Source organism: Vitis vinifera, chromosome 19 (assembly GCF_030704535.1).
Source record: "Vitis vinifera cultivar Pinot Noir 40024 chromosome 19, ASM3070453v1".
In the NCBI taxonomy this organism is placed as follows: Eukaryota; Viridiplantae; Streptophyta; class Magnoliopsida; order Vitales; family Vitaceae; genus Vitis; species Vitis vinifera.
Genome location: NC_081823.1, coordinates 26,047,104 through 26,062,399, shown reverse-complemented (window position 1 = coordinate 26,062,399; position 15,296 = coordinate 26,047,104). Strand labels below are relative to the sequence as shown.

Here is a 15,296-nt window from a genome sequence, read left to right as displayed (position 1 = left end):
AAAGTGACTCATCTAACCCATTTCCAAGTAAAACCCCGGTGTGGCAAAACCATATTCTTATCCCCAGGTCAACATAAGGCAGGTTAGGACAGTCAGTTAACCAAACAAATGAAACCTTTGTGTTCTTTTCCAATATAAAATGAAAGAAAATGAAAAAAATTTGAGTTTATACTACTGTTCTTTTTTCCATTAATTATTTTTTCACAAGCTCTCAATTTTTCATAAGTTCTCAACGATGAAATACATAGATTCAGAAAACTTTTATTGTTCCATTTTCTTCACCAAAGAGGATTAAAACAGCTATGATCTCATTTTCTCTCAAACAAAAGAAGTCAATCCTTGACTCTAATTAACAAAGAGAGATATCTAAACAAAAACCTCTATCTTAGACTCCAATATTGTAATCTGATTAACCCAATCTCAAAAAGGGGAAGAAAAAAAAAATCAATCTTTCACTCTATTAACATAAAAACAAACTCATTTTTCAGACTCTAATGTAAGCCCAGTCAACCCAATCTTACAACAAAAACTGAAACAAGCGAAAACAAAGCCAACCAAACAAAGCTGATCTCAAAATGGGTTTTTGACAATTGACCCAAAGCTTTGCAAAATGAAAGCAGAGAGAGAGAGAGCAAGAGGTGAATATTGTAAGAAGGACAGCAGCATTGAAGCATGTAAGATGGAATGATGGCAATGAAGATTGCACAGAGACTACAGTGGCTACAATAAGGGAAGGGAGAGCCAGGCACCTATTGAGCATGATATTAATTGAATCGGAAGCTACTTGCTACAAGAGTAGGAAATCAAAAAAAAAAAAAAATTAAAAAGAAACAATTCTCATCCTTATGTCATTTGGAGAGACGGCTATAGGGAAAAAAAAGTGCCTATCTGAATGCAAATCACTAAAAACCTGTTAAATAAATAGCTCATACTTGGATGCACAACTAAACAACATGAGTAGTCTGAAATAACTTGTATAAGCTATCAACCTATATATGTATTGTGATTTAATTCTTGCAGTAACTCTTCTCAGGTAACATTGTGGAAATCCCATATGATTTGGGGGGTGATTTGGGGGGTGATTTGGAGGATATTGTGGTAAAAGATTGATGCCCCAATTAGATCTAATATTTAGGCTAAATGTTTGGTTTGATTTTTATATTTCCATATTTTGCTCTCTGTGTATATGTTAAATAGGGACCCGATTATGTAAAATATACACGATTGAATATACAATTGTATTATTCTCAATTTTTACAAACATTTACATAAAATCCAAAGTCAAAGGCTTAAAACAGTCATAAGCATTCATGTGGTAAACAACTTAACACACACAGTTGTTAAGTGGGTCAAAAGACTCAAAACAAGTAAACTGGGATGTGCCTTAAACCCAACACAGGGTGCTTACTAACCAGGTTCTCATGGTGCACAATTATGATATTAACAAAATTGGGACCAAGCAAAGCCTGCCAACTTCATGACGGGTATAAGTTGTCTTGAGACATCATATGAAAAATGGCCATCCATAGTCATTCACTAATATTCCTTGTCCACTGCCATCCATGATCATGACCTTTTTGGAATGGGTTAAGCTAGCTATACACTGACCATCAATCAATATTCATGATAGGCTTTGTAGATTGGCAGTGGTTGAAATAAGGAGAAAGAGCTTGTTTTTTGTTTTCTCTGTTCTTGTTTTGCCTTTTGGCCTATATTGTATACATCATGTATATTTTGTTGTGCCTGTCTTGGGCACAATTAATATATTCACTTTCATTGCCTATCGAAAAAAGTAGTAATAATAATCATTCATCAGGACAGGTTCCAGTCATAATGGGAGTTCAGCTGTATCATACATTATCCAAAAATATCATAAGAAACCACCATTCCGAAACCACCAATGAAACTCCTTTACGAATTGGAGAACTAGATTTAATACTTGCTTTCTATGGACCACAATTGTATGTCATGACGCACACCCATTTTTATTGGTAATGTTCTCATTACGATAACATTTCACCACCTCTTCTGTTCTACAACATCACCACAACCTCTTAAGTGAAAGTGCTACATTCCAGGAACTGATGAACCTGATTTCAAGATCCCCACCTTCCCTAAGCTCACTAGCCTGGACCAACCAAACAAATGATCCTTGAACTCCTACAGTTTTCCTACCATGAGAAATCTCACAGCGAAATTTTTCTCCCTTTTTCCCATTACTAAAATTACAATGAGGAAAAGGAGAAGAACCATTTTATGCAGGAAAGTTGGTCCATGAACTCCTTAATAGAACCATTTTATCTTCTTTTGACAATAGTATGGTTCCTAAACTGATTTTTGACTTAAATGTGGCACCAAAGTTTAACCAGAGACAAATAAGGTTTTCATCCTTACAGCCAAAGTTTCCTGCCAAAACCAAATTATGCACATCACTCACCAGAAATTAGCTCAAGACTTGCCTAGATCTATTCTGAGACCCCATACTGCTCCAAAACCTCTAAGAATACATCATGTGATAATGAAAACCTAACTTGATCATAACAGGGTGTCACAGAAAAGGTACATTATCTGAAAACTGTAAATGGAGAGCCTTGGATGCTTCCAATCATCCAAAAAAGCCATCAATCAGGCACCCCTCTTAACTCTACTCGATAATCCTCTCAAAACTTCCTTAGTGATTTTCCTACCATGTGCACAAAGAAAACTTCATTTTTTTCTTGAGTATATTCAATGAAAGCTTGGTTAAAACCTCAGTTCACCTGTCTAATGGTGTCGAAGAGATGGACAATCTAAAGAAGCTTCTATCCACAAGGCAAAAACATATTGTGGGAATTAAGCCTGCACTATCCAAAAAGAACCCTTTATCCAAAATACACATACTCTAAAAAACCCTCACTTGCATACAATGTAGTTGTATTTCAATTCATCATCAGAAGGTCACCAGCATGAATAGCAGTATTAACCGTTACACATACTAATGACTCTGCATAGGCTTCATTTGTTTGCATCAACCTAACAGACTGGTGAAATCCCTTTGGATATTAATTAGAACTGGGAGGAGGTATTTATTATTACACTAGGAGGATTCAATTTCCCTCCTGCAGGGCAAAATCATGAGGATGATAAGTTTTATGCCTTCAAATTCTTAAAGGAAAAGCATGTCATTTTCATTGGAAAATCAAATGAATAATCAAAAGAAGCTTAAAAAACCAGCGAATCATGTCCATTTGGTTGCTATATAAGAAGAGGAAAAAGAAAGTGAAAAATATACTCTTTTTTTTCCATAAACAGAACATATACAGTTCAAATTTTTCATTTTCCTCTGTTTTCTCCGCAATCAAACAGAGCTTAAGACGACTAGACTACATTTCCTGTTTTACTTTTCCCAAACTTTCTGAACAACCAAACAGGGGATGAAATACATGATAACAGTACCTTCCAACGCTCCCACCGATTCCAATTCACAAACTCTGGAAGCAACTCAGTCCTAAACCGATCCAACCCATCCTCACCTCTCTTCATCGCACCACGAACTGGGCCCACAAACTCGTTCACCTTCGAATTAGCATCTTCCAAGTCAAACCCAGTTTCCCTCTTCACCAGACCCCCAAATTGCACCCAGAACCGCTCCGACCCACGCTGAATCGAATAAGCCAGACCGAGCCAAGAAAACCCATTTGGCCCACTTGGGTTTGCAGACGAAGCAGCAACAAAAACTGGTCTTTTGTGGTACTGACGTGATCTTCTGCGATTAGAAGAAGGTAAAGAGAGTGGCTTGAAGAGAACGAGATTTGAGGAGTTTTGATTAAATAACAGTGGCTTCGAAGAACAAAGGTGAAATGGGTATAGTGTCGTGTGAGGGATTGAGAGGTCCATTGCACAGAGGATTGGGTTTTTCTCAGTCTCAGCTGCTGCCTGTTTCGGAGGCTATGAGAATCGCCATGAGCTTCCAAGGGGTTTTGGGTTTATCTTTATATCATGGTATATTGTACTTGCATAAATGCCGTTTGGCAAAGAAAAAAAAATTGTTCATGCTTTTGAAAATAATAATAATAAACAACCAAACCAAGCTTGTTAAAGGTGAATTTATTTAGATTATAATTTTCTTTTAATAGTAATTAAAATTAATTTGATTTTGAAGTTCAAAATATATTTAAAATTTTTAAACCAAAATATAAATAAATGCATTAAAAATTAATTTAATATGTAATAAATATTAAATAATAATTATAAATAAGATATAGAAGTCTTAGAATATTGGATTGGTTCAAGTTTTATTAGCTAAGAGATAAGAAATCAAAAATTCAAATCAACAAATCGATTTTAAAAATTTTTAAGTTGAATCAATCCTTATGTCTCCTAATGATAAAAATTTATTTTAATTGATTTTTTTATTTTTAACTTTTTTTAATATATATATATATATAATAGTATTTTTCATAAAAATAAATTATAAATATGCATCATATTTATTTAGTTATAAATTGTGTTTATTTTTAATAGAACTTAATATTTTGAAGTAAAAAATTTGAAAAACCAAATTTAAACTAGGTGGGACGGTGTGAGAATTTCCTTTACATTGGATCTATTTGGTTTTTTTTTTTTATTTAGCAAGATGGAAATTGATTTAAATGAACCGGATAGGATTGATGGGGCTGGCTCATTTGCTTTCCACTCCAAAGAGACCAAGGGAAAGGGGTTGGGTGGGGGGTGAAGGAAGCAAAATCCTCTCATTTGATTTTGATACAAAGCAAAAAAATGGAAAAGGAAATTTAATGAGAATAATTATAAAATGCATGCAGTTTTTAAATCTTTATTTATTTATTTATTTATTTTTATATAAAAGAGAAAACAAAGAAATTAATGAAGTTTAAATGTTCACTTTTTGTTTGTTTTAATATTTCCTTACCATTTTCTTTCCCTATGATCTCCTTCAATTTTTTTAAGATCCAAATATGAAATAAATAAAATTTGAATATTTTATTATTTGCTTTTCTATATATATTTTTTCTATTAGATCCAAATAGAAAAAAAATTTGTAACATCTACATTTTCGAATAAAAATAAAAATAAGATCCAAATTTTCTAAATCTAAATATTATATTTAATTATTTACCATTAATTCGATAAAATAAATAAAAATTGAGCAATAAAAGATTGCAAAGTGTTAATTTCTTCAATTTTATTAAAGATTCAATACTATGGAAATTGAATCCTCTAAATCATTTTTTGTAAATAAAATTTTTATTTTATATTTTGAATTGATCAATTGATTTGTAAAGGTTTTAAATAAAAAAGAATATTAAATATAGAAAATTAAATTATTAATTCTCCTTTTTATTAATTAATCAATAAAAATTTGAAATTTTGAAATATTGTTTAAGATAAAACTTAAAATTAAGGTTTTCTATTTTTAAAAAATAATATAATATTTTAAGACTATGTTTGGTTCTCAGAAAATTTGAGGGAAAATGCAAGGGAAAGAAAATATAAAGGAAAAATAGAAGGAAAATAAAAAAATGGATTAAAAGTTGATAAGTTATTTTTATTTTTTACTTCAAACTCATTTTATTTATTTTAACTCATTAATATAAAGATTAAATAATTTTAAAATACATAGGTTTTTAATTAGTTTTAATTATATTTTATTTTCTTTTATATTTTTCATAGGACAACCAAACATGAAAAAATCATTTTCCTTTACATTTTTTTTCTTTCCTTAGTATTTTCCGGGAACCAAAGATAACCTAAAGAAAAATTTCACATGTGATCTCACTATCTTGATCCTATTTTTTTATATGTAGTATAATTTTAGTATCCTGTCATGATGTTAGAGCTCCTACCATGATACATGAGGCATGTCATTATTCATGTCATGACATGTACCAAGACCCGTACCATGATGTCACAAACCATGCTAATTAGCTTTCAACTCCGATGCCTTGACAAGATTTAGAATGATGGAGTATTTCTAATTATGGTATGTTATACATGGCTTGATTGTCATCCAATTATAAGTTTATAAGAGACTCTCACCCAAATGCTATTGTCTAATTTTTTATGTTTTGTGTTATTTAATATTATTAATTTGAAAAAAAAAATTGTTTCATATAATTTTAAGAATGATTGTTGTATTAATCCATTGATTAATGTTATACTTATTTTTACCTGATGAAAGCCAATTTTTAAAAACATTTAAACTAATTTTCACTAAATTTCCCTATTTTTAATCATTTTTTATTATGAAATTTAATTTAAATTTTTTTAGATACTAAATATTTTTTACAAAGAGAGTTGCACCAATCCTTGGATTCATGTTCCAGGAAATTTCCTCATGTGAAATACAATTTTTTTTTTAAATATTTATACTAATTTTTACTAATCTTCCTTTTTTTAAGAAAAAATTTTAAAAATAAATTTTGAGGAAATGCATGTCATTAATCCATGATTCCTAATCCAGATATTTTTCTCATGTGAAATACAATTTTTTTAAAAAAAAATTAAGCTATTTTTTACTAATTTTCCCTATTTTCCCTATTTTTTTCCCTAAAAGGCATGAACTTACCTTATTTTTCTAAAAAAACGCATCTAAATTTTTTTTTTAAAAAAAAATTGAAGTAATAATTTTTTTTTAAATCCTCAATTGTTTTAAAAAAAACTATTATATTTTTAAGGTAAGTTTCAAAATAAAATAAAAATATTTTGAATTATATCTTTAAATTTCATAAAGATTCCTAATATTTTTCCCATTTTTAAATTTGATTTTTGTTTCTAAAAATAAAAGAAAAGAAAAAAAAAAATACCTTTCTCATTTTTTTATCTAACTATTGTCTAAATAATAGAAAAGTAATATAAATTATTAATAAACATTTTAGAAATATTTTTAAAAATAGACAATCATCATTAGAATCCTTTATAAAGTAGACCGCACTTAGAGTGCGTTTGATAGTTATTTTAAGAATTGTTTATAATACTTTTAATACTTGAAAGGTAAAAAAATTTAAGTGTTAACTTAAAAATGCTAGAAACACTTAAGAGTCCATTTGGTAGTAATTTTAGGAAACACTTTTAATATAAAAGTATTTTTGGAAAAGCATCAAAAGATGCATTTGGTAAAATTTAATACTTATTACTTAATTATTTAAGTTGATTTAAAATTAAATTATATTGAAATTATTGGTTTAAAATTTATTCTTAATCATTAAATTAATATATTTATCATTATAAATTATAATTATGGTAAACGAGGTCAAGTAATAATAAAAATCGTGAAATAACAAAAAGAATTGTTAAGATAATTAGGATAAATGAAGGTAAAAGATGTAAACTTAAAAACAAATTGATTATTTTTATTTATTAGTTAAAATTGTTTTTAACTTTAAATCATACAATTAAGTTATTTTTATTAAATATACTTAATTTACTTAATAACTTAAATTAAGTTATTAAGTCATTTTAAGTTATTAATTTGGTTTATCAAACACCCATTAAATAAATGACTAAATTTAGTAAAACACTTTCAAAAATTTGAAAAACTTATTTGATGAAAAATCACCATTTTCTCGAAAAACACTCCAGATAAAACATTTTCATTAAAAATAATTTAAGTCAAACGCACTCTTCATTTAGAAATATAATAAGGACAGTTTCCTCAACAAAAAAATCTATTATAAATAGAAAACCTTAGTTATAAAAAAATTAACGTTTCCTTCCTGCTACACCATTTTTCTTAGAACTCCAACCAAACAAAAGCAAGTCAACCATTAACAATGAGAAAACAGTCACTTTGAAGAGCTCGGATGGCAAGGTCTCTGTGGTGGCAAAGGCGGTGGCCGTTCAATCCAAACTATCAAGCATATGCTTGAGGTTGTGTGACAGATGAGAATATGGTCATTCCGGTATTAGAAGTGAATGGAAAAACTCTGGCTAAAACTGTGAGCTACTGCAGCAAGCGTGCAAAGGAATTGAATGAAGAAGATGAGAAAGTTGTCGTTGATTTGAGAGAATGGGATGAGAATGTTCGTGGCCTTGGATCAAGCAATTCTATATGATTTGCTCAGGGCGGCTAATTATTTGAATATACCGAGTTTGCTTGATCAAGCAATTCTTAATTCTTAAAATTTTGAAAATTACTTTATTTTATTTATTTTCTTCACAAATTTTCCATTTTTAAATTTAAATTCCACCATCTAATATTCATTTAAAAAATTCATGGTTAAAGTTTTATAAATTTAGAAAACTTGCTATTTATCATTTTATGAAATTACTTTTTAGATTTAAAATAATGGATTATACCAAGTGAATTAATTTAAAATGTGGAATCAGTCTGTCATGGGTTTTGCTTACCAAACTTTCTATATAAAAAAAACTCAAATAAATTGGATTAAAATTCAAAATTTATAAAATTAAAACTAAGTGCTGATTTGTATATTTTAATTTTTTTTTAGAAATAAAAATAGTACTAACTTCTATATAAGATATAATAATTTATGTAATAAATATATAAAAGTTGTCTTGAAATTACAAACAACTAAACTATCTAAAACAATAATAAAAAAAAAACTCTTTAATATTTATAAAATATAAGTTCTAAATAAAAATAGTATTTTATAAATAAAATTATAATTACAAATTCAAATAATTTAAACAAGCTAATAAAAAAAATTGGCAAACAATTTTTTTCATAAGACTTTTAAAAAGAACTTTCAAAAGTCTTATTTAAAAAATTTGAATGATTTATTTCATTTATTCCACATATTATAACAATGCTTCAATTGATTGTGGCATAAATGAATATAAATGGAGTAAAAAAAATTTTAAGATAATTTTAATAGAAAATTAGATGAAAACATCGATTATAATATTTTTAGGTTAGGTTTTTCAATATAATTTCTTTTTTTTTTAGTCAAATTTAAATTTTTTAGATTTAAATATTGAAACATAATGTATTTTCAAGTAATGAACAAGAAGAATACTTGAAATGGATTAAAATATTTCAAAGCTTGGTTTAGATATTCTTCATCTTTTCATAATAATTTCTATATAAAATATACTTACTCTTATATAAAATTATAGACTTATATTTAAAAATAATTTTTAAGTATTCTAAATTTTAAGGTAGTAAAAATATTAACAAAATGAAGATGGCATTTTAAGGTAGTATAAATTAATTTTTTTAATACCTTAATTTTTTAAAAGCCAAAATCATTTTAGCATTTTACATTCTCTATCATTTTCTTTTTTGTTTTGAAAAAAGAAAAAAGAGGAGACAAATCTCAAGATGAAGGCAAGTTTATTCATGTATCAAGTTGGATATTTTATCCCATTTATAAAAAAAAACACTAAGATTAAGAGTAGACAATGATTTTAGGAAGTATTTTTAATCTTTCTAATACTTGAAAATTTTTATCATTTAAATATTAAAAAAACTAGAAATACTTCCTTTAAAATTAATGTCAAATGCATTCAAAAAATACCCTGGTTATTCTCTATCTCGTAAGGAGGGAACAAATTTCATTTAGCTTTTACCATACCTAAAATAAACAACTAAAATCATATTCTTTGGGTCATCAACAAATATTCTCTTGCCAATTCGCAACTAAGATTTAAGAGCCAAAGATGGCCATGATCCCATAAAAAAAGAAAAAAAAAAAGAAAAAAAGAAAAAGAGAGAGGCTGAATCTAAGGGTTTGGCATCACTATAACTTCTTCTGACACTTTTCCTTTTCATCTCGACAATAAGATTAGAAATATAACTTTTAGGCAAAGTTTGAAACGAGTGAGAAATCAATTTCATTTCAATTCATTAATGTGTAGGGTTCATTTTTTTTCAAATTAAAAAAGGAATAAAAAGATCATTTGTTATGGAAACCAAAACCTTACGTCGGGATTTTGATTTATTTCTTCTAGAGTATGATCTTATTTACATTCTTATCCCCATTCAAGGTTTATCACACATCAAAGATTAAGAAAAAAATTTCTACAAAACACCAAAAGAGTTTGAACCACTACAAAGCACAAAGCAAATTTATGGTTCATCAACCAAACGTGCGTACAAACTCAAATTTTAATATTATTACTATTGCTAATATTAAGCATAATGTCTACTAAACACAAATACATTATAGAACTTTATAAAACATTATTTCACTTAATATAGTAAATACATTATTCATACCTTTTTCCGACTCCACTTATGCCATGATATTTCTCACGTGTAGGAAGCAAACCTATATTAAAAAATGGAGGATAAATATTTAATTTTGATTACAATACTAAGACATCTGGTCATATGAGGATTTCAAGTTAAAAAAAAAAAAATCACATATATATTACCTTTATCATTGAAAACTATGGTATCATGCAAGGCCGTTCTACCCATGATAACACTAAGTTGGTGAAATGCAAGTAGATGATCATATTTAATGTCTTCAAACTCCCTCTCGGCAACCATGTAAAGAAGAATCGACCTCGTATCATTAGCACCATAGGTAAATTCGGGGTCTTCTTCGATAACAAACTTCATTCATTGGAGATGATGATATTACACTACTTGGTGTAATGTTGTTTCTTTCTCCAAATTTGTCATCCTCAGCATCACCTTATCTGCTCCAACCCCATTCTCCATATATTCATTCAAATCCTCACTATAATCTATAAAGGCACGTTACCTTTCAGATTAGGTTGTTGCAGTAAGGGTGAACACCAATGAAATTGTAAAATCTATTCCATATCATTAATTTGGTTAATCCAAGTTGTAATATGGAGGACTGTGTTCTTCATTGGGATCAACTGAATTCGGATGCACATTTTTGAAGCTGCAAGCTGGGTAAAACTAGACTCTTCCATCTGAAATTCAATAAGGACAATTATGGAATTAGCCCAATCATTGCATTAGTTAATCAAAGTCTAGTGGCTTTCAAGGTAACTTTCTCAAGCATAAGTAGCAAATTGCCAAATGCTAAAAAACTCAATTGCTAGGTCAAGTCCCTTTGTATAATTAGGTTAATACCACTTTTTTCCTTCCAACATTTTACCACTGTAATCTTTTTTAACATTTATCCTTTAAAATTTTGAGAAAAAAAATCTGAAAAAAATAAATTAAAGAGTAGGCTATGCTTGATTCTCGAGGGAAAACTTAAGGGAAAATAAAAAATAAATTTAAAATTAACAATTTTTTTATGTTGCTACTTTGAATTTATTTCACTTATTGTTCTATATAAATATTAAATAATTTGAAACTATTTAAGTTTTTAATTAATTTTAATTATATTTGATCTCTTTTGTATTCTCCAATAATTTTCCTTACCTTTTTTTTTTTTCTTCTTGTATTACTATTTTGAAACTAGACATATATCTTTGATCCACTACATGCATATATCATGGGATAGGTTAAGAGGTAGAATAACATATTCTATCACGTTTTTGGTTAGTGGTGGCAATAGGTGGTGTTGTGTCGGGTTTGTATTTTTATAAGAAATAATGAAAATTTGCTCAACCTAAATACAAATCGTTTAACAGTAATATCAAAATGACTTGACATAAGCACGACTTGTTTAATGAATGAGTAATGACAATTTGCTCAACATCAATGCAACTCATTTTATAATCATATCAAGATGACTTGACGTGAACCCAACCCGATTGTAACATTTGTAACATGACACCACCCATTTAATGAATGAGTTAAATTGACCTATGTAAGAATTGACACAAATAACCAACTAACACGATTCTAGCCCATTAAACCCCTATTAACACGATTTTAACTTGTTCAACCTATTAAGATGATTGTAACCCTTTTAACCTGATAACATGATTCCAACATATTTATGATATAAAAATAAATTAAAATTTAATTCTACGCTTGTTTAATGTTTTAATTATAAAATATTTTTAATTTTTATAATGAAATATATAAAATCTTACCTAATTATTTATTTGATCTTTTAAATTACATGATATTTATAATTAAAAAAATTAAATATTTATTTATTTAATTTTTTTTATAAGTAGAGACTTCGAAGGAAGTCTTCTAGATAAACAAAAACTAGCAATAAATAAATAAATAAATAAATATTGATAATTTTTAAATATATAAAATTACTAAATTTATATGGGTTAAATTGGTCCTAAATGGATTCGATAATAAATAGATCATTTAGACACGAATAACTAAATGGATATTTTTAACATGATTTAAGTAAAGAGGTCATTTTGACATGATCAGGTAAATGGATCATTTTGACATGATCAAGTAAATGGATTATTTTGACATGATCAAGTAAACGAATCATTTTGACATGATCAAGTAATCGGATAATTAACAATATTAAGTAAATGGATTATTTTGAAGCAATTATATAAATGGGTCGTTTTGATGTGATTGAGTAAACAAATTGTTTTCGCATGATTTAGTAAATAGGTCATTTTGACATGACTAAATAAATGGGTTAGTTTGATACAGTTAAATAAATGGGCCAGTTTAACATGAAAAGGCAAATTGGTCACAACTAAAAACAAGAAATGCGTCAAATGATGCCTAAGATGAGATCAAGTTTATTCATGGATCAAGTTGGAGTTTTATTCAATTCAAAAGAAAATTAGAAACTTTTCAAAACAAGATTAGCAATTTTTCAAAAGACAATCAGAAAGTTTTTACTAACATTGTGAATCTATAAGGGGAGGGAATGCCCTAAATCAACCAAGTGTGCAAGATAGTCTATATGTCCATATTAAGGAGACAACAACTTTCGTTTAGCTTATCCAACTAAAACAAACAACTCCCAACATAAAATCATATTCTTTGGGTCATCAGCAAATTGCCACTGCTCAGCTTATGAAGTTCCCTTTCCAATTAAAGGAAAAGATTAAGAGCCAAAGATGACCATGGTCCCATTAAAAAAAAAAATGGTTGAATCTCTAGGTTGAAAGCAGACACCTAAGAACACATGTGCTAGCATTACTATAACTTACAACACTTTTCCTTTTAATTTTTGACAATAATAGGCCAAGTTTGAAATGGATGAGAAGTGAATTTCATTTAATTTTCCAAAGTCAATATATCTTATCATTCTCCATTTCCCTCCCTTTTCTCCTTTTTTGTTTTTTGTTCAATTGCTTTCCAAGCAAAAATTAGAAAATGTTCTTAACCATTATCCTCGCCATCCCATTCAAGGTTTATAACCCGAACATCAGAGATTAAGAGAAAATATTCAACATGGACAATTTCAAGTTCAAAACTAGTCAAATTTCATTTGGTCTTTAGCTTATAAATAACTAGACTTATGGTAATAACAAAATATTGCAAAAGGAAACCAAATATAATAAAGGCTAATAATGTCCATAAGTAGTAGCATGTTAATCAAGACTTCAAGAAATAGCCTTATATTTGGGAAATTAGGCCAAAGAAATCAATGATACCTAGCAAGAATTCCTTTGAAAAACTAAAAATCAGAAGAAGAAAAAATGTTTGAAAACTACAAAACAAATTTATGATACATTTGCCACATGTGTATATTACTATTGCTAATGTTGAATATAATGTCTCCCAAGCAAAAATATATTATATGAACTTATAAAGCATTATTCCACTTAATTCAGTAAAAGACGTACAATTATTCATACCTTTTTCCGACTCCACTCATGCCATGGTACTTCTCACTCGTAAGAAGCAAACCTAAATTGAAAAATATAAAGAAAAAAGAACGATAAATATTTAATTTCAATTACAATATCGAGAAGTCCAGCCACATGCCATCACTTAATATTTCAACACAATGATGCTATCACTCGTCTCCATAAATCATAAAAATGTTCTCATACATCAAAGAAAATATATTTATCAAAGATCCAATGAGAAACAACATTACAATTTGGGTATTTTAATTGACAAAACATAAGAGACTAAATCATTCCAACCTAAGGAAAATACCAGAAACATGATCCATTCCTATTAGGTTGGCTGCTCAGCATAGTTAAGAAATGGGGTCGAAAAGATATTTTGAATATGAAAGTATTCAAATAGAGGTTAAAAAAAAAAGGGAAGAAACTCAATTCAAATAAGCAGGAAATCCGACTCTGTGTTTGGTTAACTAGAAAATGAAGAACAAAGTATAAATAAAATAAAATAAAAAAATTGATTACTATGTTATCTCTCAGCAATTTCTTTGTTACCAGAAATCAAAACAAACAAACAGAAAAAACAAATTAAAAATTAAACAACTCAAATCAGCTAGGCCAAAGTCATGTGAGATCTAGGTGAAGCCCTAGATGATGAAAATTTAACGATTCAAAAACTTTCTTTCATTTTCTCGTTATTTTCTCAGCATCCAAACGATTACATCGAAACTAGAAATTGATTGATTGAATTGGGGATAAAGATAGGAAGAGTACCCAATACTGAGAGATCTACCGAAACGTAGCATTTGGGGACGGAATCTGAATGCTTTTGTGAGAAATCAGATCGGCGGCGCTTCTTCATCGCAAGCAAACCCTAAAGGGGCATTCGATGGGGGTGAGTTGAGTCGGGTGATATAAAGGGCTGAGACTGGGCCGGGCCAATTTTTGAATTATTGGGCTGTAAGCCGGCTCAATCAAATTTTTGCAACAAGCCCACTTCCACTTTTGATGGTTTTCAATCCATGATGAGTTTAATTAGGTTGAAGTAGGGTTTTGGATTTCAAAAGTAATTTAATTTTTTAAATTTATATAGTTTTTATTTAATTAATTAAGTATACCCAAAATGATTTAGATTCATATTCTATCAAATTTATACAATTAAATTAAATTATTTATTTATTGGACTAATATTTTCATTTTAGTCTTTATGTATTCTCCTTATTTGCATCTTCAATTTTGAACATAAGTAGATTTCACTCACATTTTTTTAGGATTTGGTCTAAATACACTCGGTTAACAAGAGTTTGAGATTTCATTTAAGAAAGATATAAAAGGTATTTGATAAAATTTCAACTACCGATAACTTAGTATATTTAACTCAAACCTCATAAAGATGAATGAAATTAATCATTTTGAATATATAATCGTTATTTTCAAATTTAATTCTTGTTAAAACACGTAACTTTAAAGGTTATTTGGATAGAATTTTCAAATATGAGCTTTATATTTTTCAATAATAGTAAATATTTCTATTTTTCATCTTAGTTAAACTTGATTTGAATGATCTTCTCAAATAATAAAAACATTATTTGAAAAACAAGTGTAACTTTTAACTTTTAAGATGATTTGAGTCAAATTCTTAATCATGGCTCCTACAATTTCAAATGTGATTTATT

General features: G+C 28.3%; 1 protein-coding gene and 1 long non-coding RNA gene across 2 annotated transcripts in view; both read right to left on the bottom strand.

Annotated features, from left to right (window-relative positions):
• The window catches only part of LOC100244978 (ATP-dependent zinc metalloprotease FTSH 12, chloroplastic), a 30,686-nt gene extending 26,702 nt beyond the window's left edge, over positions 1 to 3,984 (bottom strand). The window contains exon 1 of the mRNA XM_002263142.5: positions 3,436 to 3,984. Coding sequence (XP_002263178.1) covers positions 3,436 to 3,876 — 441 coding nt within the window. The 5' untranslated portion in view covers positions 3,877 to 3,984. The remainder of the gene's footprint in view (positions 1 to 3,435) is intronic.
• Positions 3,985 to 9,998: 6,014 nt separating this feature from the next.
• LOC132253326 (uncharacterized) lies at positions 9,999 to 14,510 on the bottom strand. The gene is made up of 4 exons (XR_009465202.1): positions 14,395 to 14,510; positions 13,627 to 13,678; positions 10,336 to 10,848; positions 9,999 to 10,229 (listed from the first exon to the last, which is right to left on the bottom strand). It is a non-coding gene; the product is annotated as an uncharacterized LOC132253326 (long non-coding RNA).
• Positions 14,511 to 15,296: the final 786 nt, after the last annotated feature.